The sequence below is a fragment of the Coregonus clupeaformis genome, chromosome 37, assembly GCF_020615455.1.
Source record: "Coregonus clupeaformis isolate EN_2021a chromosome 37, ASM2061545v1, whole genome shotgun sequence".
Classification (NCBI taxonomy): domain Eukaryota; kingdom Metazoa; phylum Chordata; class Actinopteri; order Salmoniformes; family Salmonidae; genus Coregonus; species Coregonus clupeaformis.
The window spans coordinates 27,190,039-27,214,881 of NC_059228.1; the positions used below are offsets into that span (position 1 = coordinate 27,190,039).

Here is a 24,843-nt window from a genome sequence, read left to right on the forward strand (position 1 = left end):
TTGGGGATGATACAAACCTAAAATAGGAAACAAAAAACAGCTCAAAGAGAGTAGCAGGGAAACAGAGCACCAAGTCATCATTCAGGACCGTCAGTCAGAGTGAATAGAAAGGCCAGGGACAGGAATAAGATGACCACTAAGGCACTGCAGTACAGTGTGACATCACAGCCACTCTTCTGTTTGGGAGAAGGCTCTGCTCTCTGGTTGTGGTCTTTGTAGCCATATTCCTCCCACTCACCACGGTCATATATGAGGTTGGGATTTTCCCAGTGGTCAGATTCTGGGGGATCGTGCTTCTGACTCTTACCCCCACACTGGTGATCATGGTCGTGGTTGAAGTTCTCCGAACCATCCTCTTTGTACAGATGGTTTTCCCAGTGTGTCTGACTGTTGTCCTCCCAATGGTCATTATGTGTTTGACCCAATTTGCTTTTTGTAGGGGTTGTACTTTCTCTGGGGTAGGACCGTCTATGGTTGACTTGTGGTCTTGAGGTCACAGCAACTATTTTCCTGACGCGATGTTTGGTTTGTGTTGATGTTTTCTGTTAGGGGATAATTCACACATTTGCTCGGGTTTCTGCCATTGACCTGAACTCTTGTAACAGCCATTAGATGTTTTTATAATGTGAAAATAATTTTCTAAAAAGGGCAATAAAAAATACTCTGTTGCGATATTTATTTAGGGTTTGAACTTGACCTTGCTTAGATAAAACATATTAATTATCACTTGGGCGTCAAAGTAAAGTTGCTGGTCATTTTGTCCATTCTTGTAAAACCAGTTTAACAGCATTATAGTAACATGCTGTGAATCCTGTCAATATTACACTACAAGCAGGATTTAGTGCCTTGGCCTAACCACCTGTTCTGGCTGGGGCTTGGAAATGGGTGGTCCTCTGATGTATTGAGATGGCACAGGTCTGGGTCTCTCCATCTCTTCTTCTTCTTCGTTCTCCTCATCCTCCTCATATACAGGCTTTGGTTTGGAGGAGCCTCTAGCTCGGCCTGCTTTCTGTGGGGAAAGGACACAGGAAGACCGGGTTGAGACATTTCACGTGAAGCTAGCATGCACTAGTTTATGACAATAACATACTCCTCATCAATCTGGACATTTCACTAACACCTTACCCCCTGTTCTGACTGGGGCATGGATGTGGGTGGTCCCCTAATGTAGCGAGATGGTACAGGTTTGGGTCTCCCCTCTTTATCAATCTCCATCTTTTCTTCATCACTGTCATCCTCCACATATACAGGCTTTGGTTTAGAGGACCCTCTAGTTGCAGGTTTAGCCCTGCCCACTTTCTGTGGGGAAAGGATACAGGAGGAAGTATTTCATGTGACGCTAACGAACAACTGTATGAAAACACTTTTCCTCCTGTTGTCAACACTTTAGAATAAAGGGCATTTCCCCATGTGTGTCAACAACTGTACATTCTAATACATTTATTTTGGGTTATATTGTACTAAAACCAGTTGCAACCAGTTTAGTAGTAAAGTTTAGTGAATCCCGTTTATAGCCAATACCTTTACCCCCTGTTCAGACTGGAGCTTGGATATAGGTGATCCTCTGTAGCGAGACGGCACAGGTTTGGGCCTCTCTTCATCAAACTCCATCTTCTCATCCTCTTCTTTCTCACTCTCCTCATCCTCCACAACTACAGGCTTTGGTTTGGAGGAGCCTGTCGCTCGGCCTGCTTTCTGTGGGGAAAGGACACAGGATGACAGGGTGAGGGACTTAGTAAGAGGCTGTTTCTGGTAGTAGAAACTTGCTTGAGTCTCCATTGAAGATGCTTTTAGACCAGGAGTAGGCTGAATCTGGGCCGGAGAAGGCTACCTACTGTGTTGAAGACTAAGCATTGCTCACTGAATTATTAATTTCAGTCTTTGAATGATGAAGAGAAATGATGATACCGGAGTCCGTACGGGAGTTGCAGCGATGGGACAAGACTGTAACTACCAATTGGATATCACGAAATTGAGGAGAGAAAGTGGGGGAAAATAAATAAATGATGATACCGAGGAGTAGGACAGACACTGAAAGCAGCCTTTCCATAGACCGTCATTTAATCTCTTTCCAAACCTCCAAAAATTGACTTCTGTTTGACTACAGCCCAGCAGTTCAGCATGGAGATGAGAGGAGAGAGAAAGAGAGGGAGAAAGAGTATAATTATGGCTGCTGATCCTCTGCCCTAGTAAAGTGTGTGTAAAGTGTGTGTCATCAATCACCTCAAATTGGGCTGTTTTGGCCATCTGCGGGTCAAGTTAGTTGCCATTGGGGGCTCAAGTGATTCCGATAAATTCCAGAAAATCACCACCTCTCCGCTCCAGAGCCTCTTGAGGGGGACGAGGTGTGCCTCCGTGGGGGTCAGGGGCAAGTTGACCCCCTTTACTGCGGTCAAGATTCCCCGCCAGGCATTTAGAGAAGAAAATGTGATTCTCCTCTCTACACCGCTATGTAGAGTGCCAGAGCGAGAGAGATGACATATTTGGTACAGTTAGATGTCCAATTGAAATGCACATATTTCATGTGAAATACTTTCTGCAGTGTTCGTGTGCTCGTGTGTGTGTGTTGTAAATAAAGATCTGCATTTGTATAGGATCTGTGGCTGAGGCTGTCATCAGTGTGTGTAAATCTCCCACACTGCACTGGGGCTCCCGACAGACCCACACACAAACACCTCACTCCTCTCCCAGAGGGTTATAAATCAGAGTATAAACAATGCACATTAAGTGAGTCTAGCCATCTGGTCTCCATTACACTTCTCTGACCTGCACTTTACCCTCTCCAGCTATATTAGATGCACTATATATATATATATATATATATATATAAATAAACGCAACATGTAAAGTGTTGGCCTCATGTATCATGAGCTGAAATTTAAGATCCCAGAAATGTTCCATACGCACAAAAAGCTTATTTCTCTCAAATTGTGTACACACATTTGTTTACATCCCTGTTAGTGAGCATTTCTCCTTTGCCAAGACAATCCATCCACTTGACAGGTGTGGCATATCAAGAAGCTGATGACACAGGTGCACATTGTGATTAAATCGTCTGGGGGAAGGAGGGTATTGCCCACCCATGGCTGCGCACCTGCCCAGTCATGTGAAATCCATAGATTAGGGCCTTATGAATTTATTCCAATTGACTGATTTCCTTCTATGAACTGTAACTCAGTAAAATATTTAATTGTTGCATTTATATTTTTGTTCAGTGTATATATACAGTCGTGGTCAAAGGTTTTGAGAATGACACAAGTATTGGTCTTCACAAAGTTTGCTGCTTCAGTGTTTTTAGATATTTTTGTCAGATGTTACTATGGTATACTGAAGTATAATTACAAGCATTCCATAAGTGTCAAAGGCTTTTATTGACAATTACATTAAGTTTATGCAAAGAGTCAATATTTGCAGTGTTGACCCTTCTTTTTCAAGACCTCTGCAATCCGCCCTGGCATGCTGTCAATTAACTTCTGGGCAACATCCTGACTGATGGCAGCCCATTCTTGCATAATCAATGCTTGGAGTTTGTCAGAATTTGTGGGTTTTTGTTTGTCCTCCCACCTCTTGAGGATTGACCACAAGTTCTCAATGGGATTAAGGTCTGGGGAGTTTCCTGGCCATGGACCCAAAATTTCGATGTTTTGTTCCCCGAGCCACTTAGTTATCACCTTTGCCTTATGGCAAGGTGCTCCGTCATGCTGGAAAAGGCATTGGTCGTCACCAAACTGTTCTTGGATGGTTGGGAGAAGTTGCTCTCGGAGGATGTGTTGGTACCATTCTTTATTCATGGCTGTGTTCTTAGGCAAAATTGTGAGTTAGCCCACTCCCTTGGCTGAGAAGCAACCCCACACATGAATGGTCTCAGGATGCTTTACTGTTGGCATGACACAGGACTGATGGTAGAGCTCACGTTGTCTTCTCCGGACAAGCTTTTTTCCAGATGCCCCCAAACAATCGGAAAGGGGATTCAGAGAAAATGACTTTACCCCAGTCCTCAGCAGTCCAATCCCTGTACCTTTTGAAGAATATCAGTCTGTCCCTGATGTTTTTCCTGGAGAGAAGTGGCTTCCTTGCTGCCCTTCTTGACACCAGGCCATCCTCAAAGTCTTCGCCTCACTGTGCGTGCAGATGCACTCACACCTGCCTGCTGCCATTCCTGAGCAAGCTCTGCACTGGTGGTGCCCCGATCCCACAGCTGAATCAACTTTAGGAGACGGTCCTGGTGCTTGCTGGACTTTCTTGGGCGCCCTGAAGCCTTCTTCACAACAATTGAACCTCGCTCCTTAAAGTTCTTGATGATCCGATAAATGGTTGATTTAGGTGCAATCTTACTAGCAGCAATATCCTTGCCTGTGAAGCCCTTTTTGTGCAAAGCAATGATGACGGCACGTGTTTCCTTGCAGGTAACCATGGTTAACAGAGGAAGAACAATGATTTCAAGCACCACCCTCCTTTTAAAGCTTCCAGTCTGTTATTCTAACTCAATCAGCATGACAGAGTGATCTCCAGCCTTGTCCTCGTCAACACTTTCACCTGTGTTAACGAGATAATCACTGACATGATGTCAGCTGGTACTTTTGTGGAAGGGCTGAAATGCAGTGGACATTTTTTGGGGGGATTAAGTTCATTTTCATGGCAAAGAGGGACTTTGCAATTCATCTGATCACTCTTCATAACATTCTGGAGTATATGCAAATTGCCATCATAAAAACTGAGGCAGCAGACTGAAAATTAATATTTGTGTCGTTTTCAAAACTTTTCACCACGACTGTACACTATATATACACACAGAAGTATGTGGACACCCCTTCAGATTAGTGGATTCAGCTAATTCAGCCACACCCGTTGCTGACATGTATATAAAAATCGAGCAAACAACCATGCAATCTCCATAGACAAACATTGGCAGTAGAATGGCCTTACTTAAGAGCTCAGTGACTTTCAACATGGCACCGTCATAGGATGCCACCTTTCCAACAAGTCAGTTTGTCATTTCTGCCCTGCTACCGTCAACTGTAAGTAATGTTATTGTAAAGTGGAAACATCTAGGAGCAACAACGGCTCAGCAGCGAAATGGTAGGACACACAAGCTCACAGAACGGGACCGCCGAGTGCTAAAGTGCGTATCGCGTAACAATAGTCTGTCCTCGGTTGCAACACTCACTACCGAGTTCAAAACTGCCTGTGGAAGCAATGTCAGCACAAGACCTGTTCATCGGGAGCTTCATGAAATGGGTTTCCATGGCCGATCATCCGCACACAAGCCTAAGATCACCATGCGCAATGCCAAGCGACGGCTATAGTGGTGTAAAGCTCGCCACCATTGGATTCTGGGGCAGTGGAAATGCATTCTCTGGAGTGATGAATCATGCTTCACCATCTGGCAGTCCGACGGACAAATCTGGGTTTGGCAGATGCCAGGAGAACGCTACCTGCCCGAATGCATACTGCCAACTGTAAAGTTTGGTGGAGGAGGAATAATGGTCTGGGGCTGTTTTTCATGGTTCATGCTATGCCCCTTAGTTCCAGTGAAGGGAAATCTTAATGCTACAGCACACAATGACATTCTAGACAATTCTGCGCTTCCAACTTTGTGGCAACAGTTTGGGGAAGGCCCTTTCCTGTTTCAGCATGACAATGCCCCTGTGCACAAAGCGAGGTCCATACAGAAATTATTTGTTGAGATCTGTGTGGAAGAACTTGACTGGCCTGCACAGAGCCCTGACTTCAACCCCGTCAAACACCTTTGGGATGAATTGGAATGCCGACTGCGAGTCAGGCCTAATCGCCCAACATCAGTGCCTGACCTCAGTAATGCTCTTGTGGCTGAATGGAAGCAAGTCCCCGCAGCAATGTTCCAACATCTAGTGGAAAGCCTTCCCAGAAGAGTGGAGGCTGTTATAGCAGCAAAGGGGGGACCAACTCCATATTAATGCCCATGATTTTAGAATGAGATGTTCGACAAGCAGGTGTCCACATACCTTTGGTCACGTAATGTATCCATCTCTGTTAGGTCCTAATACTTCACTTCGGGTATGTTTGCAAGCTGTTTTTCAATATTTTAGTTAACTATGCCGTATTGTCTATTGACCATAGACTACGGCTACGTTTAGACAGGCAGACAAAATCTCATTTTTTGGGGCTGCCTGTGTAAACGCAGCCTACTTAGCCTACATTTGGGAGTAGATATTTTTGTGTGTGATTGATTGACGGATTGATTAATAGGTCTACATTAGTGGTCCCCAATAGGCTGCCCGCGGGGTGATTTTATTTGGCTCCCCATGTTTTCTGGGAAAGGTAATCTCTTAGGTACTCTCACCTTGCCCGTGGCTGGACAATCAGACCCTCTGGTGGAGGAACCCCCTGACACCGCTGCTCGTGGCCCAGACAGGTCCAGCCTTCCCTGGCCTCCGCGCGGTCTTGGTGCCCCTTCAGAGAGCAGCTCTCTCAGCCTCTTGTAGTCTGGACGTTCCTTATACTCCAGAGCTTTGACACTGAGCAGGAAAAAGGCCAACTCATCTGAGAGAGGGAGGGGAAGAGGGACAAGAGCGAGAGAATGAGCAATAGTCCCCCTCAGACTTATCTGTGATGTTTTATAAACACTGGCTATGTCCCATGTGATCTGCGTGTTTCAGTACACAGAGACCTTCACCCCTTACTGCAACTAACATGTCCTGCTACCTAGAGTGTACCCACACACATTGTATATGAGTGTGTATCACACTCATATCCAATAGGGTTGATGCATGTCCTGGGCCTTATCTGTGGCGGCCAGCCGGGCCCTGCCTCTGGAGGAGGTGCAGAGAATCAGCCCAGTCAGTCACCACCATACATCACATAACCCTCACCTCACAGAGATGTGACCTCTCTTTACAGGACCAGCGATAACAACACCAGAGTCTCAAAGACCTCTCTGGGATGGATGCTGGAGTTGTGGGAACATATTTTTAGGAGTAAAAAAAAAGAAAAGATGTTTCATTCCCACCTGGGACAAAGTGGTGTGACTCTGGAGTCTGACTACTGGACTCTGACTCTGGACAAGTACTGACTGGTACTGAGGTCCTCTCACTCACCTGTGCAAGCTCCACCCACAGACAGCTGCTGCACCGAGCCAGGTAGATTAGCTATGAGTCTGGAAAGAGAGACAGCGAAACAGGCATGAAATAGAGGGGGAGAGAGAAACAAGGGTTTAACTTAACGTCTAAGCCTTTGGGGCAAAACAGACATAAGGAATATGGTTTTGAAGTGTCTGTCCTATATCTAAGAGATACAGTACATGACCAAAAGTATGTGGACAGCTGCTTGTCGAACATCTCATTCTAAAATCATGGGCATTAATATGGAGATGGTCCCCCCTTTGCTGCTATAACAGCCTCCACTCTTCTGGGAAGGCTTTCCACTAGATGTTGGAACATTGCTGCGGGGTCTTGCTTCCATTCAGCCACAAGAGCATTAGTGAGGTCGGGCACTGATGTTGGGCGATGAGGCCTGGCTTGCAGTCTGCATTCCAATTCATCCCAAAGGTGTTAGATGGGGTTGAGGTTATCGATCTCGACAAACCATTTCTGTCTGGACCTCGCTTTGTGCATGGGGGCATGGTCATGCTGAAACAGAAAATGGCCTTCCCCAAACTGTTGCCACAAAGTTGGAAGCACAGAATCGTCTAGAATGTTATTGTATGCTGTAGAGTTAAGATTTCCCTTCACTGGAACTAAGGGGCCTAGCCCGAACCCTGAAAAACAGCCCCAGACCATTATTCTTCCTCCACCAGACTTTACAGTTGGCACTATGCATTTGGGCAGGTAGCGTTCTCCTGGCATCCGCCAAACCAATATTCGTCCACCAGACTGACCGACGATGAAGCGTGATTCATCACCCCAGAGAACGCGTTTCCACTGCTCCAGAGCCCAATGGCGCGAACTTGGCATTGTGATCTTAGGCTTGTGTGCGGCTGCTCGGCCATGGAAACCCATTTCATGAAGCTCCCGACAAACAGTTATTCTGCTGACGTTGCTTCCAGAGGCAGTTTGGAACTCTGTAGTGAGTGTTGCAACCAAGGACAGAACATTTTCACGCGCTATGCGCTTCAGCACTCGGCGGTCCCATTCTGTGAGCTTGTGTGGCCTACCACTTCGCGGCTGAGCCGTTGTTGCTCCTAGACGTTGCTACTTCAACAAGAACAGCACTTACAGTTGACCAGGGCAGCTCTAGCAGGGCAGAAATTTCACGAACTGACTTGTTGGAAAGGTGGCATCCTATGACGGTGCCACATTGAAAGTCACGGTCTATGGAGATTGCATGGCTGTGTGCTCGATTTTGATAGACCGTTCCACATACTTTTGTTTGTGTGTGTGTGTGTGTATGTATATATATATATATATATATATATATATATATATATATATATATATATATATATATATATATATATATATATATATATACTAATATATATATACTATATATACACACACACACATATACAGTGGGGAAAAAAAGTATTTAGTCAGCCACCAATTGTGCAAGTTCTCCAATTTAAAAAGATGAGAGAGGCCTGTAATTTTCATCATAGGTACACGTCAACTATGACAGACAAATTGAGAGAAAAAATCCAGAAAATCACATTGTAGGATTTTTTATGAATTTATTTGCAAATTATGGTGGAAAATAAGTATTTGGTCAATAACAAAAGTCATAGGTACACTTCAACTGTGAGAGACAGAATCTAAAACAAAAATCCAGAAAATCACATTGTATGATTTTTAAGTAATTAATTTGCATTTTACTGCATGACATAAGTATTTGATCACCTACCAACCAGTAAGAATTCCGGCTCTCACAGACCTGTTAGTTTTTCTTTAAGAAGCCCTCCTGTTCTCCACTCATTATCTGTATTAACTGCACCTGTTTGAACTCGTTACCTGTATAAAAGACACCTGTCCACACACTCAAACAGACTCCAACCTCTTCACAATGGCCAAGATCTGAGAGCTGTGTAAGGACATCAGAGATAAAATTGTAGACCTGCACAAGGCTGGGATGGGCTACAGGACAATAGGCAAGCAGCTTGGTGAGAAGGCAACAACTGTTGGCACAATTATTAGAAAATGGAAGAAGTTCAAGATGACGGTCAATCACCCTCGGTCTGGGGCTCCATGCAAGATCTCACCTCGTGGGGCATCAATGATCATGAGGAAGGTGAGGGATCAGCCCAGAACTACACGGCAGGACCTGGTCAATGACCTGAAGAGAGCTGGGACCACAGTCTCAAAGAAAACCATTAGTAACACACTACGCCGTCATGGATTAAAATCCTGCAGCGCACGCAAGGTCCCCCTGCTCAAGCCAGCGCATGTCCAGGCCCGTCTGAAGTTTGCCAATGACCATCTGGATGATCCAGAGGAGGAATGGGAGAAGGTCATGTGGTCTGATGAGACAAAAATAGAGCTTTTTTTTTTACAACCCCAAGAACACCATCCCAACCGTGAAGCATGGAGGTGGAAACATCATTCTTTGGGGATGCTTTTCTGCAAAGGGGACAGGACGACTGCACTGTATTGAGGGGAGGATGGATTAGGCCATGTATCGCAAGATCTTGGCCAACAACCTCCTTCCCTCAGTAAGAGCATTGAAGATGGGTCGTGGCTGGGTCTTCCAGCATGACAACGACCCGAAACACACAGCCAGGGCAACTAAGGAGTGGCTCCGTAAGAAGCATCAAGGTCCTGGAGTGGCCTAGCCAGTCTCCAGACATGAACCCAATAGAAAATCTTTGGAGGGAGCTGAATGTCCGTATTGCCCAGCGACAGCCCCGAAACCTGAAGGATCTGGAGAAGGTCTGTATGGAGGAGTGAGCCAAAATCCCTGCTGCAGTGTGTGCAAACCTGGTCAAGACCTACAGGAAACGTATGATCTCTGTAATTGCAAACAAAGGTTTCTGTACCAAATATTATGTTCTGCTTTTCTGATGTATCAAATACTTATGTCATGCGATAAAATGCAAATTAATTACTTAAAATCATACAATGTGATTTTCTGGATTTTTGTTTTAGATTCCGTCTCTCACAGTTGAAGTGTACCTATGATAAAAATTACAGACCTCTACATGCTTTGTAAGTAGGAAAACCTGCAAAATCGGCAGTGTATCAAATACTTGTTCTCCCCAGTGTGTGTGTGTGTGTGTGTGTATATATAAATAGATATATACACACACACTGCTCAAAAAAATTAAGGGAACACTTAAACAACACATCCTAGATTTGAATGAATGAAATAATCTTATTAAATACTTTTTTCTTTACATAGTTGAATGTGCTGACAACAAAATCACACAAAATTATCAATGGAAATCAAATGTATCAACCCATGGAGGTCTGGATTTGGAGTCACCCTCAAAATTAAAGTGGAAAACCACACTACAGGCTGATCCAACTTTGTGTGTGGTGTGTGTGGCCTCCACGTGCCTGTATGACCTCCCTACAACGCCTGGGCATGCTCCTGATGAGGTGGCGGATGGTCTCCTGAGGGATCTCCTCCCAGACCTGGACTAAAGCATCCGCCAACTCCTGGACAGTCTGTGGTGCAACATGGCGTTGGTGGATGGAGCGAGACATGATGTGCTCAATTGGATTCAGGTCTGGGGAAAGGGCGGGCCAGTCCATAGCATCAATGCCTTCCTCTTGCAGGAACTGCTGACACACTCCAGCCACATGAGGTCTAGCATTGTCTTGCATTAGGAGGAACCCAGGGCCAACCGCACCAGCATATGGTCTCACAAGGGGTCTGAGGATCTCATCTCGGTACCCAATGGCAGTCAGGCTACCTCTGGCGAGCACATGGAGGGCTGTGCGGCCCCCCAAATAAATGCCACCCCAGACCATGACTGACCCACCGCCAAACCGGTCATGCTGGAGGATGTTGCAGGCAGCAGAACATTCTCCACGGCATCTCCAGACTCTGTCACGTCTGTCACATGTGCTCAGTGTGAACCTGCTTTCATCTGTGAAGAGCACAGGGCGCCAGTGGCGAATTTGCCAATCTTAGTGTTCTCTGGCAAATGCCAAACGTCCTGCACGGTGTTGGGCTGTAAGCACAACCCCCACCTGTGGACGTCGGGCCCTCATACCACCCTCATGGAGTCTGTTTCTGACCGTTTGAGCAGACACATGCACATTTGTGGCCTGCTGGAGGTCATTTTGCAGGGCTCTGGCAGTGCTCCTCCTGCTCCTCCTTGCACAAAGGCGGAGGTAGCGGTCCTGCTGCTGGGTTGTTGCCCTCCTACGGCCTCCTCTACGTCTCCTGATGTACTGGCCTGTCTCCTGGTAGCGCCTCCATGCTCTGGACACTGAGCTGACAGACACAGCAAACCTTCTTGCCACAGCTCGCATTGATGTGCCATCCTGGATGAGCTGCACTACCTGAGCCACTTGTGTGGGTTGTAGACTCCGTCTCATGCTACCACAAGAGTGAAAGCACCGCCAGCATTCAAAAATGACCAAAACATCAGCCAGTAAGCATGGAACTGAGAAGTGGTCTGTGGTCACCACCTGCAGAACCACTTCTTTATTGGGGGTGTCTTGCTAATTGCCTATAATTTCCACCTGTTGTCTATTCCATTTGCACAACAGCATGTGAAATGTATTGTCAGTGTTGCTTCCTAAGTGGACAGTTTGATTTCACAGAAGTGTGATTGACTTGGAGTTACATTGTGTTGTTTAAGTGTTCCCTTTATTTTTTTGAGCAGTGTATTACAGTTGGAAGTTCACATTCACCTTAGCCAAATACATTTAAAAACTCAGTTTTTCACAACTCCTGACATTTTATCCTAGTAAAAATTCCCTGTCTTAGGTCAGTTAGGATCACCACTTTATTTTAAGAATGTGAAATGTCAGAATAATAGTAGAGAGAATGATTTATTTCTGTTTTTATTTCTTTCATCACATTCCCAGTGGGTCAGAAGTTTACATACTCTCAATTAGTATTTGGTAACATTGCCTTTAAATTGTTTAACTTGGGTCAAACGTTTTGGGTAGCCTTCCACAAGCTTCCCACAATAAGTTGGGTGAATTTTGGCCAATTCCACCTGACAGAGCTGGTGTAACTGAGTCAGGTTTGTAGGCCTCCTTGCTCGCACACGCTTTTTCAATTCTGCCCAAAAATGTCCTATAGGATTGAGGTCAGGGCTTTGTGATGGCCACTCCAATACCTTGACTTTGTTGTCCTTAAGCCATTTTGCCACAACTTTGGAAGTATGCTTGGGGTCATTGTCCATTTGGAAGACCCATTTGCGACCAAGCTTTAACTTCCTGACTGATGTCTTGAGATGTTGCTTCAATATATCCACATAATTTTCCTTCCTCATGATGCCATCTATTTTGTGAAGTGCACCAGTCCCTCCTGCAGCAAAGCATCCCCACAGCATGATGCTGCCACCCCCGTGCTTCACGGTTGGGATGGTGTTCTTCGACTTGCAAGCATCCCCCTTTTTCCTCCAAACATAACGATGGTCATTATGGCCAAACAGTTCTATTTTTGTTTCATCAGACCATCAATCAATCAATTTTATTTTATATAGCCCTTCTTACATCAGCTAATATCTCGAAGTGCTGTACAGAAACCCAGCCTAAAACCCCAAACAGCTAGTAATGCAGGTGTAGAAGCACGAGGACATAGACCAGAGGACATTTCTCCAAAAAGTACAATCTTTGTCCCCATGTGCAGTTGCAAACCGTAGTCTGGCTTTTTTTATGGCGGTTTTGGAGCAGTGGCTTCTTCCTTGCTGAGCGGCCTTTCAGGTTGTGTCGATATAGGACTTGTTTTACTGTGGATATAGATACTTTTGTACCTGTTTCCTCCAGCATCTTCATATGGTCCTTTGCTGTTGTTCTGGGATTGATTTGCACTTTTCGCACCAAAGTACGTTCTCTAGGAGACAGAACGCGTTTCCTTCCTGAGCGGTATGACGGCTGCGTGGTCCCATGGTGTTTATACCTGCGTACTATTGTTTGTACAGATGAACGTGGTACCTTCAGGAATTTGGAAATTGCTCCCAAGGATGAACCAGACTTGTGGAGGTCTACCATTTTTTTCCTGTCTTGGCTGATTTCTTTTGATTTTCCCATGATGTCAAGCAAAGAGGCACTGAGTTTGAAGGTAGGCCTTGAAATACATCCACAGGTACACCACCAATTGACTCAAATGATGTCAATTAGCCTATCAGAAGCTTCTAAAGCCATGACATTATTTTCTGGAATTTTCCAAGCTGTTTAAAGGCACAGTCAACTTAGTGTATGTAAACTTCTGACCCACTGGAATTGTGATACAGTTAATTATAAGTGAAATAATCTGTCTGTAAACAATTGTTGGAAAAATTACTTGTGTCATGCACAAAGTAGATGTCCTAACCGACTTGCCAAAACTATAGTTTGTTAACAAGAAATGTGTGGAGTCGTTGAAAAACGAGTTAATGACACCAACCTAAGTATGTAAACTTCCGACTTCAACTGTATGAGGGAAAAAAGTATTTGATCCCCCGCTGATTTTGTACGTTTGCCCACTGACAAAGACATGATCAGTCTATAATTTTAATGGTAGGTTTATTTGAACAGTAAGAGACAGAATAACAACAAAAAAATCCAGAAAAACGCATGTCTAAATGTTATACATTGATTTGCATTTTAATGAGGGAAATAAGTATTTGACCCCACTGCAAAACATGACTTAGTACTTGGTGGCAAAACCTTTGTTGGCAATCAGAGGTCAGACATTTCTTGTAATTTCCCGCTCAGCCCAGTCAAAACTGTTCGCTGCTCTGGCACCCCAATGGTGGAACAAGCTCCCTCACGACGCCAGGACAGCGGAGTCACTCACCACCTTCCGGAGACATTTGAAACCCCACCTCTTTAAGGAATACCTGGGATAGGATAAAGTAATCCTTCTACCCCCCCTAAAAAAAAAAAGTGGTAAAGTGTAAAGTGGTTATCCCTCTGGCTATAGGGTGAATGCACCAACTTGTAAGTCGCTCTGGATAAGAGCGTCTGCCAAATGACGTAAATGTAAATGTAGTTGGCCAACAGGTTTGTACACATCTCAGGAGGGATTTTGTCCCACTCCTCTTTGCAGATCTTCTCCAAGTCATTAAAGTTTTGAGGCTGACGTTTGGCAACTCGAACCTTCAGCTCCCTCCACAGATTTTCTATGGGATTAAGGTCTGGAGACTGGCTAGGCCACTCCAGGACTTTAATGTGCTTCTTCTTGAGCCATTCCTTTGTTGCCTTGGCCGTGTGTTTTGGGTCATTGTCATGCTGGAACACCCATCCACGACCCTTTTTCAATGCCCTGGCTGAGGGAAGGAGGTTCTCACCCAAGATTTGACGGTACATGGCCCCGTCCATCATCCCTTTGATGCGTTGAAGCGTCCAGTTCTCCTCTGAATCATTCAGATGTTCATTGGCAAACTTAAGACGGGCCTGTATATGTGCTTTCTTGAGCAGGGGGACCTTGCGGGCGCTGCAGTATTTCAGTCCTTAACGGCGTAGTGTGTTACCAATTGTTTTCTTGGTGACTATGGTCCCAGCTGCCTTGAGATCATTGACATGATCCTACCGTGTAGTTCTGAGCTGATTCCTCACCGTTCTCATGATCATTGCAACTCCACGAGGTGAGATCTTGCATGGAGCCCCAGGCCGAGGGAGATTGACAGTTCTTTTGTGTTTCTTCCATTTGCGAATAATCGCACCAACTGTTGTCACCTTCTCACCAAGCTGCTTGGCGATGTTCTTGTAGCCCATTCCAGCCTTGTGTAGGTCTACAATCTTGTCCCTGACATCCTTGGAGAGCTCTTTGGTCTTGGCCATGGTGGAGAGTTTGGAATCTGATTGATTGATTGCTTCTGTGGACAGGTGTCTTTTATACAGGTAACAAGATGAGATTAGGAGCACTCCCTTTAAGAGTGTGCTCCTAATCTCAGCTCGTTACCTGTATAAAACACACCTGGGAGCCAGAAATCTTTCTGATTGAGAGGGGGTCAAATACTTATTTTCCTCATTAAAATGCAAATCAATTTATAACATTTTTGACATGCATTTTTCTGGATTTTGTTGTTGTTACTCTGTCTCTCACTGTTCAAATAAACCTACCATTAAAATTATAGACTTATCATTTCTTTGTCAGTGGGCAAACGTACAAAATCAGCAGGGGATCAAATACATTTTTCCCCTCACTGTATGTATGTATAGTGTATAAGAAAGCTCAGGAAAAGTTTTTTGGACACATTTTTAACCCCTTTTTTTGTTGGCACAAAACTAACTCCATACGTCCATTCATTAACCGGTGCCGGGTTACCTTCAGACAAGTCACGTGATATTTGTGGGTGTCGTAGAGCAAAACAGAGAGCACCATTGTGTTCGTGAGAATCTCCCATTTCCATAGTTTGTAGCCCAAACAGTTCAGGTGTTTTAGTGAGAAGACTGATTTTTTGGGATGCCTCAGTCTGACAAACACCGCTGTAGCTCAGCCACCTTCCACCGCAGATGCGCAAGGCCGACATGGTGGATTGAGACGCGGCCCATGCAAAAAAAACATCTCTAGCTTAAACGGACAGATTTTGATGGGGATTTTTTAACGATACTTAAATTGACACAGTAGACTAATAAGGATTAATAGGAAGATGGAGAGGGACCCAGAGAGAGGAGGGTGGTCTTGACCTGGTCTTGGCCTCTTGGACCTGTATGGGGTTCTTGAGCACAGAGTCCCAGGGCAGCGCCCCACACAACCAGTGGAGCAGACAGAAGCCCAACACCTCCAGGTCTCCACGTCTAGATGGCGCTACAGAGAGAGGGAGAGAGAGTAGAAGATCAGAACCTGGTCTGGCAGGATAAAAACAGCTTCGATTGAGGGGCTGTGTTCAGATATAAAACAGTATGCAGAGAGAGAGTAAAGAGGATGACGATTATGGAGGGAGTGTAGGCCTGTTTTGTTTTCTCAGCTGGTGTTAGTCTTCCAACTTTTCCCATCCTCTGCAGACAGACAGGGCTTTCCTGTTCCAGGAAACTGGATCCTTGTGGCCTCTGTCATGATTCAGACGCCCGCTGCACGGCCTAAACACACACACTTATACACTCGATCGCGCTCTCAAACACTCCCTCTCTCAGGCAGTAAAACACACACACAGAGATGTCTACACCCAAATCAATACCACATGTTACAGAAGTCGACAGGGTGCTGTACACTGGGGAGATACCTAAATACTGATGATGGCTAGACTAGACATTAACCTGTAGACTTGCATCGTTGTAAACAATGCCTTCCATCTAGTTTTAATACAAGGAAGTGAACAAACCCTGCACTGAGCCAGTGTCTTTATGAAAAACTGTGGTGAGTTCATCAATACGTCTGGATTGAGTCCATGTGAGGGGTCGAGCCCGAGGAGTTTTAGCAGCTCAATACTGTAACGGCCGTGCGTCTCCGGAGAAATTACCCATCGACTGGCTTCGTCAGAGTGAGAAATCTCAAGCAAGAGCCATGGCTAGCATTGATCCCAGACAGTGTTCCCAATTAAACAGGCTGCTGCCACAGTGGCCGTCAGGCAGCGGAACCCAGCAGGACAGCACTACTGGCTAGCCTTGAGACGGACGATAGAGGTTGGTTGATTGTGGTTGTTGTTGGTTGGTAAGTTGTAGTTAGATGTTGTTGGTTGGTTGCCACTGCTGCTGCCTCTGTTGTTGCCTTCAACATTTTTGTGATTAAGCCGTTTGTTTAAATAATTTACTGAATCAATTCTCTCAAGGGTGGAAGTTGTAAAGTACTTAAAGTGTATAGGTCAGCGTTACAGTAAATGTATTGCTGCCACTTCTAAGTAAGCCATTGTTGTAAACAATTACATAAAGCCTTATTGATACTGAGAGGCAGATAAGAGGGAATAAAGATGAAAAACACAAGTAACACCAGCACTCAAACTGCGCCAACTTCCACAGCCACAGAATAGATTAACAATTAAAAAGATCAACAACTACGTTAAGCACCAGTGGCGTGCTTTGACCATATTGTCCCTGTTCACAATAGCTTATCCTTTGCTGTTTGGTTGTGTATTTATGCATCTTTCCCTAATGAGAGGGCAGGACACACACAGCTCTCTCACATGCGCAAACACACACTAGATACACAGACAAAAGCATTCATGCATATGGCACACACACACACTTACTTCAGAAGGTGAATCTCAGAGCCCCCCACACACTCCAGGCTTGTCACAGAGGAGTTAGGTGACGATGTTGTGGGTAGTTATCTACTATTGTTATTCAGATTTTCACTCTTAAACCTCTCCTTCGGAATCTCCGTGTTCCGAAGCATCCATCTCCAATAGGTGATAATTAGCTCAGAGTTAAGTGATGCATCACTCTGTTCTATCTCCACCCTCGTCATGGCAACCTGTCAACATCTACCCAGCCAGGGTGATGAGAGGTGAGATGGAGGGCGGGATCTTGAGCAAAAAGTAGTCTTGTTGCTCGTCAAAATCTGCATGCATCTCTATTGCTATTTGAACCAAAGAAACTCAAACTGCCTTACACCGTAGAGGTCAAGTAAGACCAGCCATCATATAAAATTTAGCCACCTAGAATATAATTTCTGGTTTGTTTATCAACTGTAGACAAAAACAGAAACTTTACCTGATTGTACTCTTGATTGACTCTTTTCAATAGTAGAGTACTGTAGGCCCAACGGAAGTTATATCAAAGGACTGATGATTATCAGTGGTTAGAAGGTCAGTGCATAAGCGCATACTCACCGGACAGTTTATTAGGTACACCACTACGTTCACAAAAATAGATCGCTCCTACAGACAGTGAGTCACATGGCCATGGCTTGCTATATAAAGCATGCAGACAGGCATTAAGTTACTGTTCGATTGAACGTTAGAATGGGCGAAACTAGTGACCCAAGCGCCTTTGAGCGTGGTATGATCTTCGGTGCCAGGTGCGCCGAATCAAGTATCACAGAAACGGCCGCCCTCCTGGGCTTTTCACGCACAACAGTGTCTAGGGTTTACCAAGAATGGTGCGACAAACAAACATCCAGTCATCGGCAGTCCTGTGGGCGAAAACAGCTCGTTGATGAGAGCGGTCGAAGGAGAATGGCAAGAATCGTGCAAGTTAACAGGTGGGCCACAAACAGACAAATAACGGCGCAGTACAACAGTGATGTGCAGAATGGCATCTCAGAACGCACAACTCATCGGTCCTTGTCACGGATGGGCTATTGCAGCAGACGACCACACTGGATTCCACTCCAATCAGCTAAAAACAAGAAGAAGCAGCTCCAGTTGGCACACAATCACCAACACCGGACAATTGAGGAGTGGAAAAACGTTGCCTGGAACATGACAGCGAGTTCAGTTTACTTGAGTGGCCTGCACAGTCTCCAGACCTCAACCCAATAGAGCATCTTTGGGATGAGATGGAACAGGCTGTTAGCAGCATGAATGTACCGTCATCCAATCTGCAGCAACTGCATGATGCCATCGTGTCAGCATGGATCAACATCCCTGTGGAACGTTTCCGACACCTTGTAGAATTCCCTGAAGAATTCAGGCTGTTCTGGAGGCAAAGGGGGTCCAACCCGGTACTAGATGGGTGCATGTAATAAACTGGCCAGTGAGTGTACATCTTCATCTTATACCTACTTTGGTTTGTAGAATATGCATGACCCCTGGGCTATAGAAGCAAAGGAATGATTCACCTGTACAACAGCTTCTGTTTTTGTTTGTTTTTTTGCTCCTGAACTCCTTCTACTCTCAACCTCTCCGATCATTTTCATGATGTCCATCCGAAAATGCTTCTACTGTTAAGCGAAGACCAAAGGCTTGGAATGATACAGTATATGTGACATGATAACAAATTGCACTAGATGAGAGTGTGGTGTACTTCTATGTAGGTCTGTAAAAGAGCAGACCTGTGTTTAAACCAGTCCTGTGATTTAAATGGCATTCCTATCCGAACCTCTTGTTAAATTAAATACACAGCCATAGAGCAACGACTCAGAACATGTTGAAGCATGTTCCGCCTGCCACATTTTAGCTTGTATGCAACTGTGAATTACAATACATCGGGCCCAACATACACCTCTTGATTCAGAGAACCTAACAAAAAACCACAAGTTCAGCATTGTTACCACACCACCCTCTTCGCGCTATAAAACATTAAACGCGTTTCCCTTTATCAATATCGCTGACTGAGCATCTTGTCTGTTTTCGTTCATATGGACAGCATCGATAGAAACAGTTGCATGGCGATTAGGGAGTCTTAGCCACACTCGTTCAGCATATCGAACCCTGACACCGTCCTCTGCCCTTAGCAAACAGAGGTTATCAGTGGCCAGTCCCTCTCTAACCAAACATCAAAGCTTTAATTAATGGGGGATGAATACACGATGCAGGTTATGACTTTAGCTAATTAGGGGATTTTTTTATGGAGTCTGTGTCGGGGAATACGGGGCCGGGAGAATCAATGTCCAATAAAAAAGGACCATGTACGCAATTTGCCAGCTAATGTGTTCCCGATATCTACTGAGGGAGGTTTTATAGCAAGGAACGAACGGTGGTTAACTTTATGCATTATGCATTGATAAACAAGTACACTGCCAACTGAAAGATACTGTAACGCAGTAAGTATACACAGCAAGATACATCCATGCGAGATCATTGGACATACAGTCAATACAAGTGAGCTCTATTGTCCACCAATTCTTATATGTTTACCCAGAAACCTTGCCCTTTCACTACACAATTGTTGTTTTTTGGCACCTGAAACTATGAGTGTTCATATCAATGAAATCCCACTTTACCGACTCCATTGTGGGCATCTATGCTGGTGTACTCTACAGTTCCATTGTGTCCCTTCTTTGGGTTCTCTTTGTACTCTTTGTGTACTCCGTCTGGGCTGTACCTGTAGGACAGGCCGTAGTCAGCCAGGTACACCTGCAATACAGGAAATAAACAGACAGTATGTGTAGAGAAGTCAGCCCACATACAAGTAAAAGCAACATACACATTGCTCAATGTTAATACAGTTAGTAACGGTCTTCTACGTATGTTTTATACACCGTACAAGAAATGCCCTGAATACACATGCCTACTGTTCTGAGACAGTGCTAGCGCTAACCTTGTCAGGGTCTGTGTGACCAAGCATCAGGTTGGCAGCCTTTATGTCTGCATGGACATACTCGTTGTCATGGATATACTCAAGCACATCCAGCTGTAGGAGGACCAGGAGACAAAGAGTAGGTGAAATCTTTACATTCTATCTTGGGATATGCAGCCACGGATGATGAAGAGGATAACAGTTATTTTATTGTGTTACTTTTTATATATGATTTACTTTAGTTTATTTAGTAAATATTTTCTTAAAACTGCATTGTTGGTTAAGGTCTTATAAGTAAGCATTTCACGGTAAGGTCTACACCTGTTGTATTCGGCACATGTGACAAATAAATGTTGATTTGAACAGAGGGAGAGACTCACCAGGACACGTCCTAGCTGTAGCACTGTGTGTTTCTTCAGCCTGCCACCGTTTCTCTCACACACCTTCTGCAGATCACTGCCCAGGCGGTCCATAACCATGAACCTGTACCTGAATTGTAAATAAGAATTTGTTCTTAATTGAGTACAGGGCAAAGGTCAAGGATAAGGGGTAAAATCATCTCTGACACACTTCTCAACCACAAAGCGAGGGATTATTAACTAAGTATCGATGCCTTCTTCATCATCATGACCATCACTGCACCATTTCATGTCAGTAGTACCTGGTTCCATTGTATTCTGCCAGTCCTGATCCCCAGTATGCAGGGATCCCCAGAAAATCCAGCTTATTGCTCCTCTTCCAGCTCTGCACTGAAACAACAGGACAGAATTACAAGGGCCAAAAATGGTATCTTACATACTATATTTACAGCACCCAATGTCACAGGAAGGCCAAAAAGATGATCAAGGCCATCAACCACCCGAGCCATGGCCTGTTCGCCCCGCTATCATCCAGAAGGAGAGGTCAGTACAGGTGCATCAAAGCTGGGACCGAGAGACTGAAAAACAGCTTCTATCTCAATGCCATCAGACTGTTAAATAGCCATCACTAGCCGAGTACCCCAACACTGCACCTTAAGAGGCTGTTGCCCTATAGACATAGAATCACTGGCCACTTTAATAATGTTTACATACTGCTTTACTTATCTCATATGTATATACTGTATTCTTTTCTACTGTATTTAGTCAATGCCACTCCGAAATTGCTCGTCCTAATATTTATATATTTCTTAATTACATTATTTTACTTTTAGATATGTGTATTGCTGTGAATTGTTAGACACTACTGCACTGTTGGTGCTAGGAACACAAGCATTTCGCTACACCCGTCACCCGCAATAACATATGCTACATATGTGAATGTGACCAAAAAAAGAGTGCAAAAACAGACATTTGCTCATTTGCGTTATTGTTTTATGAATTACTTGTTGCTCTCATTATTTACCCTTATGCTATTTTGTTGTATTCCATCTGAAAAGTAGCAGGTGCACAACTGGTGATGAGCAAATATGGCCAAGTGCCCAAGATACAATCCTAGAGGACCTGAGCCTTTGGTCTTAAAAGTGGTGCAACAAATTAGGACATGATGTGGTTTTAATTACTGTGGATTCAGGTTGACTCGGTCTGAACTGTTCACAAAAACACATATGACCACTTAAAGACAGAGGAAATAAGGTGGATACGTCTAAGCCAGACACAATCGTGCACTTCTAAATCACAGACACAGAAACGCACACAGTGAACAGGAGGCCTGTCTTGGAGTGGTGGCTGGCTCTCAACCAGACTGGCAGGTGGTCAGGGGCCCAGCAGAGGAGCAGGCATCATTATGTGTGATTGGGTCCCTCTCTATGAATTAGAGCTCAAACAAGCAGGGAAGGGGCTAACTGCCACTGAGGTGCATGTTTGCTTTGGCTTATTAATTACACCAGGCAGCAGTCTTCATGTCTATGGCCACTTCATCAGCCAAGTACACTCCTGCTGCACTGGGCCTGGCCACTCATTTAAGACGTAGCCTAAAATAGGTTTGGTTGTAACCATACAGTATGTAGCCTATGTGGGATATAGGCTATGAACTCTTGGCCATATTTCTGCTGCATCATGATGTTGACTGATTGAATTTGTTGATACTCACTGTTCTCAGGTTTAGCTGCCCTCTGATAGAACTTGAGCTCAGAAAACAGAGGCCCATTCTCATAGTACTCCTGCAGACACAATTAAATAAGAGGGTCAAATAAGAGGAAATGTGGAAATAGAAATGCTGAGAACTATTGCATGTGACTGCCGTAAAATTCTAGGTTTATTTATAAGTGTATTAACCCAGCAGTTCCGTATTATACCTCCCCATATCCAATAAAATCCAGTAAGCAGAGAGCAAGCAAGAGAGAAAGACAAAGTGAAAGAGCAAGAGAGCTTTACAGTAAATTAATGTGGTTAAGTCAAACTGTCAATCACCTCTTGAGTTTATCTCTGAACAAATGGCAATGCGTATACAGTGATGGAAATGCCCTGACTCACAACACAGCCATTCCTGTACTCACCACTTTAATCACAAAATGAGAGTCCTCCCCAACAGGCTTGGCCACGTCCTGCGAAGCTGAAGGGAGGAAGAAGGGCGAGTGAGAGAGAAAGGTAGGAGATGGAAAAAAAGAGGGAGGAGAGAGAAAAGAAAACTGAGGGACACAGAGATAAATAAACCATGATAAACATGACAGTAATTTGGCATCAATCAGATGTACTCCAGTGTTTATGCTCGGTTGGTAATGCGTTTGCACCAAAAACACAAATCAGTGATTCCTGGTAAAATAAATTTGCCTCACCACTCTTGTCACTCAGAGGGATATGTGTGTGTGTGTGTGTGGCAAAGTTTATTTGAGAATCAGTGATACCTTGATGGATTGACATACTAGTCTGGTTACTTACCTAGGTAGATCAATCCAAAGCCTCCTTGACCAATCATTCTGCCCAGTCTCCATTGCTTCTTCTCGGTGTCAGTCAGTATCAAACTGTCTGGTAGGGGTGCAGGCAATGCTCGTTTCCTTGGAGGGGCCATGGGGCTAGCTAGCAATAGGAACCTATTTGGGGGTTACAGAGAATCAAGTTAGTTGGCTGGCAATAGTAATTGATGGTAATTTACAGACAGACTATTGACATGTGGTCAACAAATGCAACTATAGCCACCTAGTTAGCTTGCAAAGTAGAGAGCGGGTATATAGACCCGTAATAAATCCAGAAACAAAACTGAAAGTCAGTTACCGTAAATCTGGAAACTGGCCAGCAGATTAGCTAGCTAGCTACCTATAGCTACTGCAAACTAACGGACTATATCGAATAAACTAGCTAGCTCTCCCTACAAAGAGCTAGTTAGCTAGCAAAACAATATATTCGATTCATTTGGCTCGGTGGCATTGCACAGTTCAGTGTCAATTTGTTCTTAGCAAGATACCTAGCTAGATAACTACTACAAAAATGAAACATCTAGCGATACATTACCATTAGAGTTAAGCAAATTTTCTGTGAAATGTATCAGAGACCTAGGAAGCGATGGCGCTGGATATTCAACCGCCAATGACTGCTAACTAGAGGCGGAACGTTGACAGGGCATGTGCCATACAGGTTCACAGTGCTGTCAGTCATTTTAAAACCTCTGACCTGAGGTGCGTTCAGTAGGGTGCAATGTTACAGAACGTTCTGGTAAAACTACGTAGAACAGAAACGCTATGTCTTTTAGATTAGTCCAGAGAATCGTATCAATTTGATTGATATATTTGTAAGAAAGACACTTAGGCTGTGTTAGACAGGCAGCCCAATGACAAACGTGCATAAAGATGGCAGAATTCAGATATGACGTCAACGTTTTAGCACTATCCACTGAGTTTTTAAACTACAGGTTGCGATATGGTTCAATGTGCCAATAAATTCTAATTTATGTAATTATTTATAAAGCCCTTTATACATTAGTAGATGTCACAAAGTCCTATACAGAAACCCAGCCTAAAACCACAAACAGCAAGCAATGCAGATGTAGAAGCATGGTGGCTAGGAAAAACTCCCTAGAAAGGCAGGTGCCCAGTCCTCTTCTGGCTTTGTCGGGTGGAGATTATAAGAGTACATGGCCATTTAAGGCCAGATTGTTCTTCAAGATGTTCAAATGTTCATAGATGACCAGCAGGGTCAAATAATAATCACAGTGGTTGTAGAGGGTGCAACAGGTCTGTACCTCAGGAGTAAATGTCAGTTGGCTTTTCATAGCGGAGCATTCAGAGGTCGAGACAGTAGGTGCGGTAGAGAGAAAGAGTCGAAAACAGCAGGTAGCACGTCCGGTGAACAGGTCAGGGTTCCGTGCCGCAGGCAGAACAGTTGAAACTGGATATAACAGACTGACCCTAGCCCCCCCGGCACATAGACTATCGCAGCATAGATACTGGAGACTGAGACAGGGGTGGGTCGGGGGACACTGTGGCCCCGTCCGACCACTGTTGCCAACTCCTCAGTAAGGAAAGTAGCTATTGGCTGTCCTAAAAGTCGCTAGAAGTCGCTAAATGACGTCATCACCTAATTTGCATAATTGGCCATGTGCATGTCATTGTGATGGACACTGTAGGAGAGAGGAATAATGTCGTGGGAGAGACAAAAAGTGAGTAAAAAACACCCTACATGTACATCCCGCCCTGAATGTAAGCCAGGGTGGGATCAGCCATCGGCGGCTTCCCGCATGCGCGATTCATTTGCAGTCTGGACACGGAGGGGTGAACATCTCCTGCTCTGAC

At 44.6% G+C, this 24,843-nt stretch overlaps 1 protein-coding gene across 5 annotated transcripts; it reads right to left on the reverse strand.

Moving 5' to 3' along the window:
* Window positions 1-67: 67 nt before the first annotated feature.
* On the reverse strand, window positions 68-23,653 carry vrk2 (VRK serine/threonine kinase 2). 5 transcript variants are annotated; one of them, XM_041866693.2, is made up of 15 exons: window positions 23,567-23,653; window positions 22,997-23,148; window positions 22,615-22,670; window positions 22,209-22,278; window positions 20,800-20,887; window positions 20,519-20,627; window positions 20,160-20,252; window positions 19,843-19,975; window positions 15,708-15,828; window positions 7,077-7,135; window positions 6,323-6,522; window positions 1,528-1,695; window positions 1,126-1,299; window positions 860-1,009; window positions 68-542 (listed from the first exon to the last, which is right to left on the reverse strand). In XM_041866693.2, the coding sequence occupies exons 2-15, from the start codon at window positions 23,124-23,126 to the stop codon at window positions 78-80; spliced, it is 2,016 nt and encodes a 671-aa protein (XP_041722627.1). In that variant the 5' UTR covers window positions 23,127-23,148; window positions 23,567-23,653; the 3' UTR covers window positions 68-77. The 5 variants fall into 5 exon arrangements, with proteins under 5 accessions (XP_041722627.1, XP_041722625.1, XP_041722626.1 ...); XM_041866691.2 differs by having other exon boundaries at window positions 1,522-1,695; XM_041866692.2 differs by lacking the exon at window positions 23,567-23,653 and adding an exon at window positions 23,255-23,277 and having other exon boundaries at window positions 1,522-1,695.
* Window positions 23,654-24,843: the final 1,190 nt, after the last annotated feature.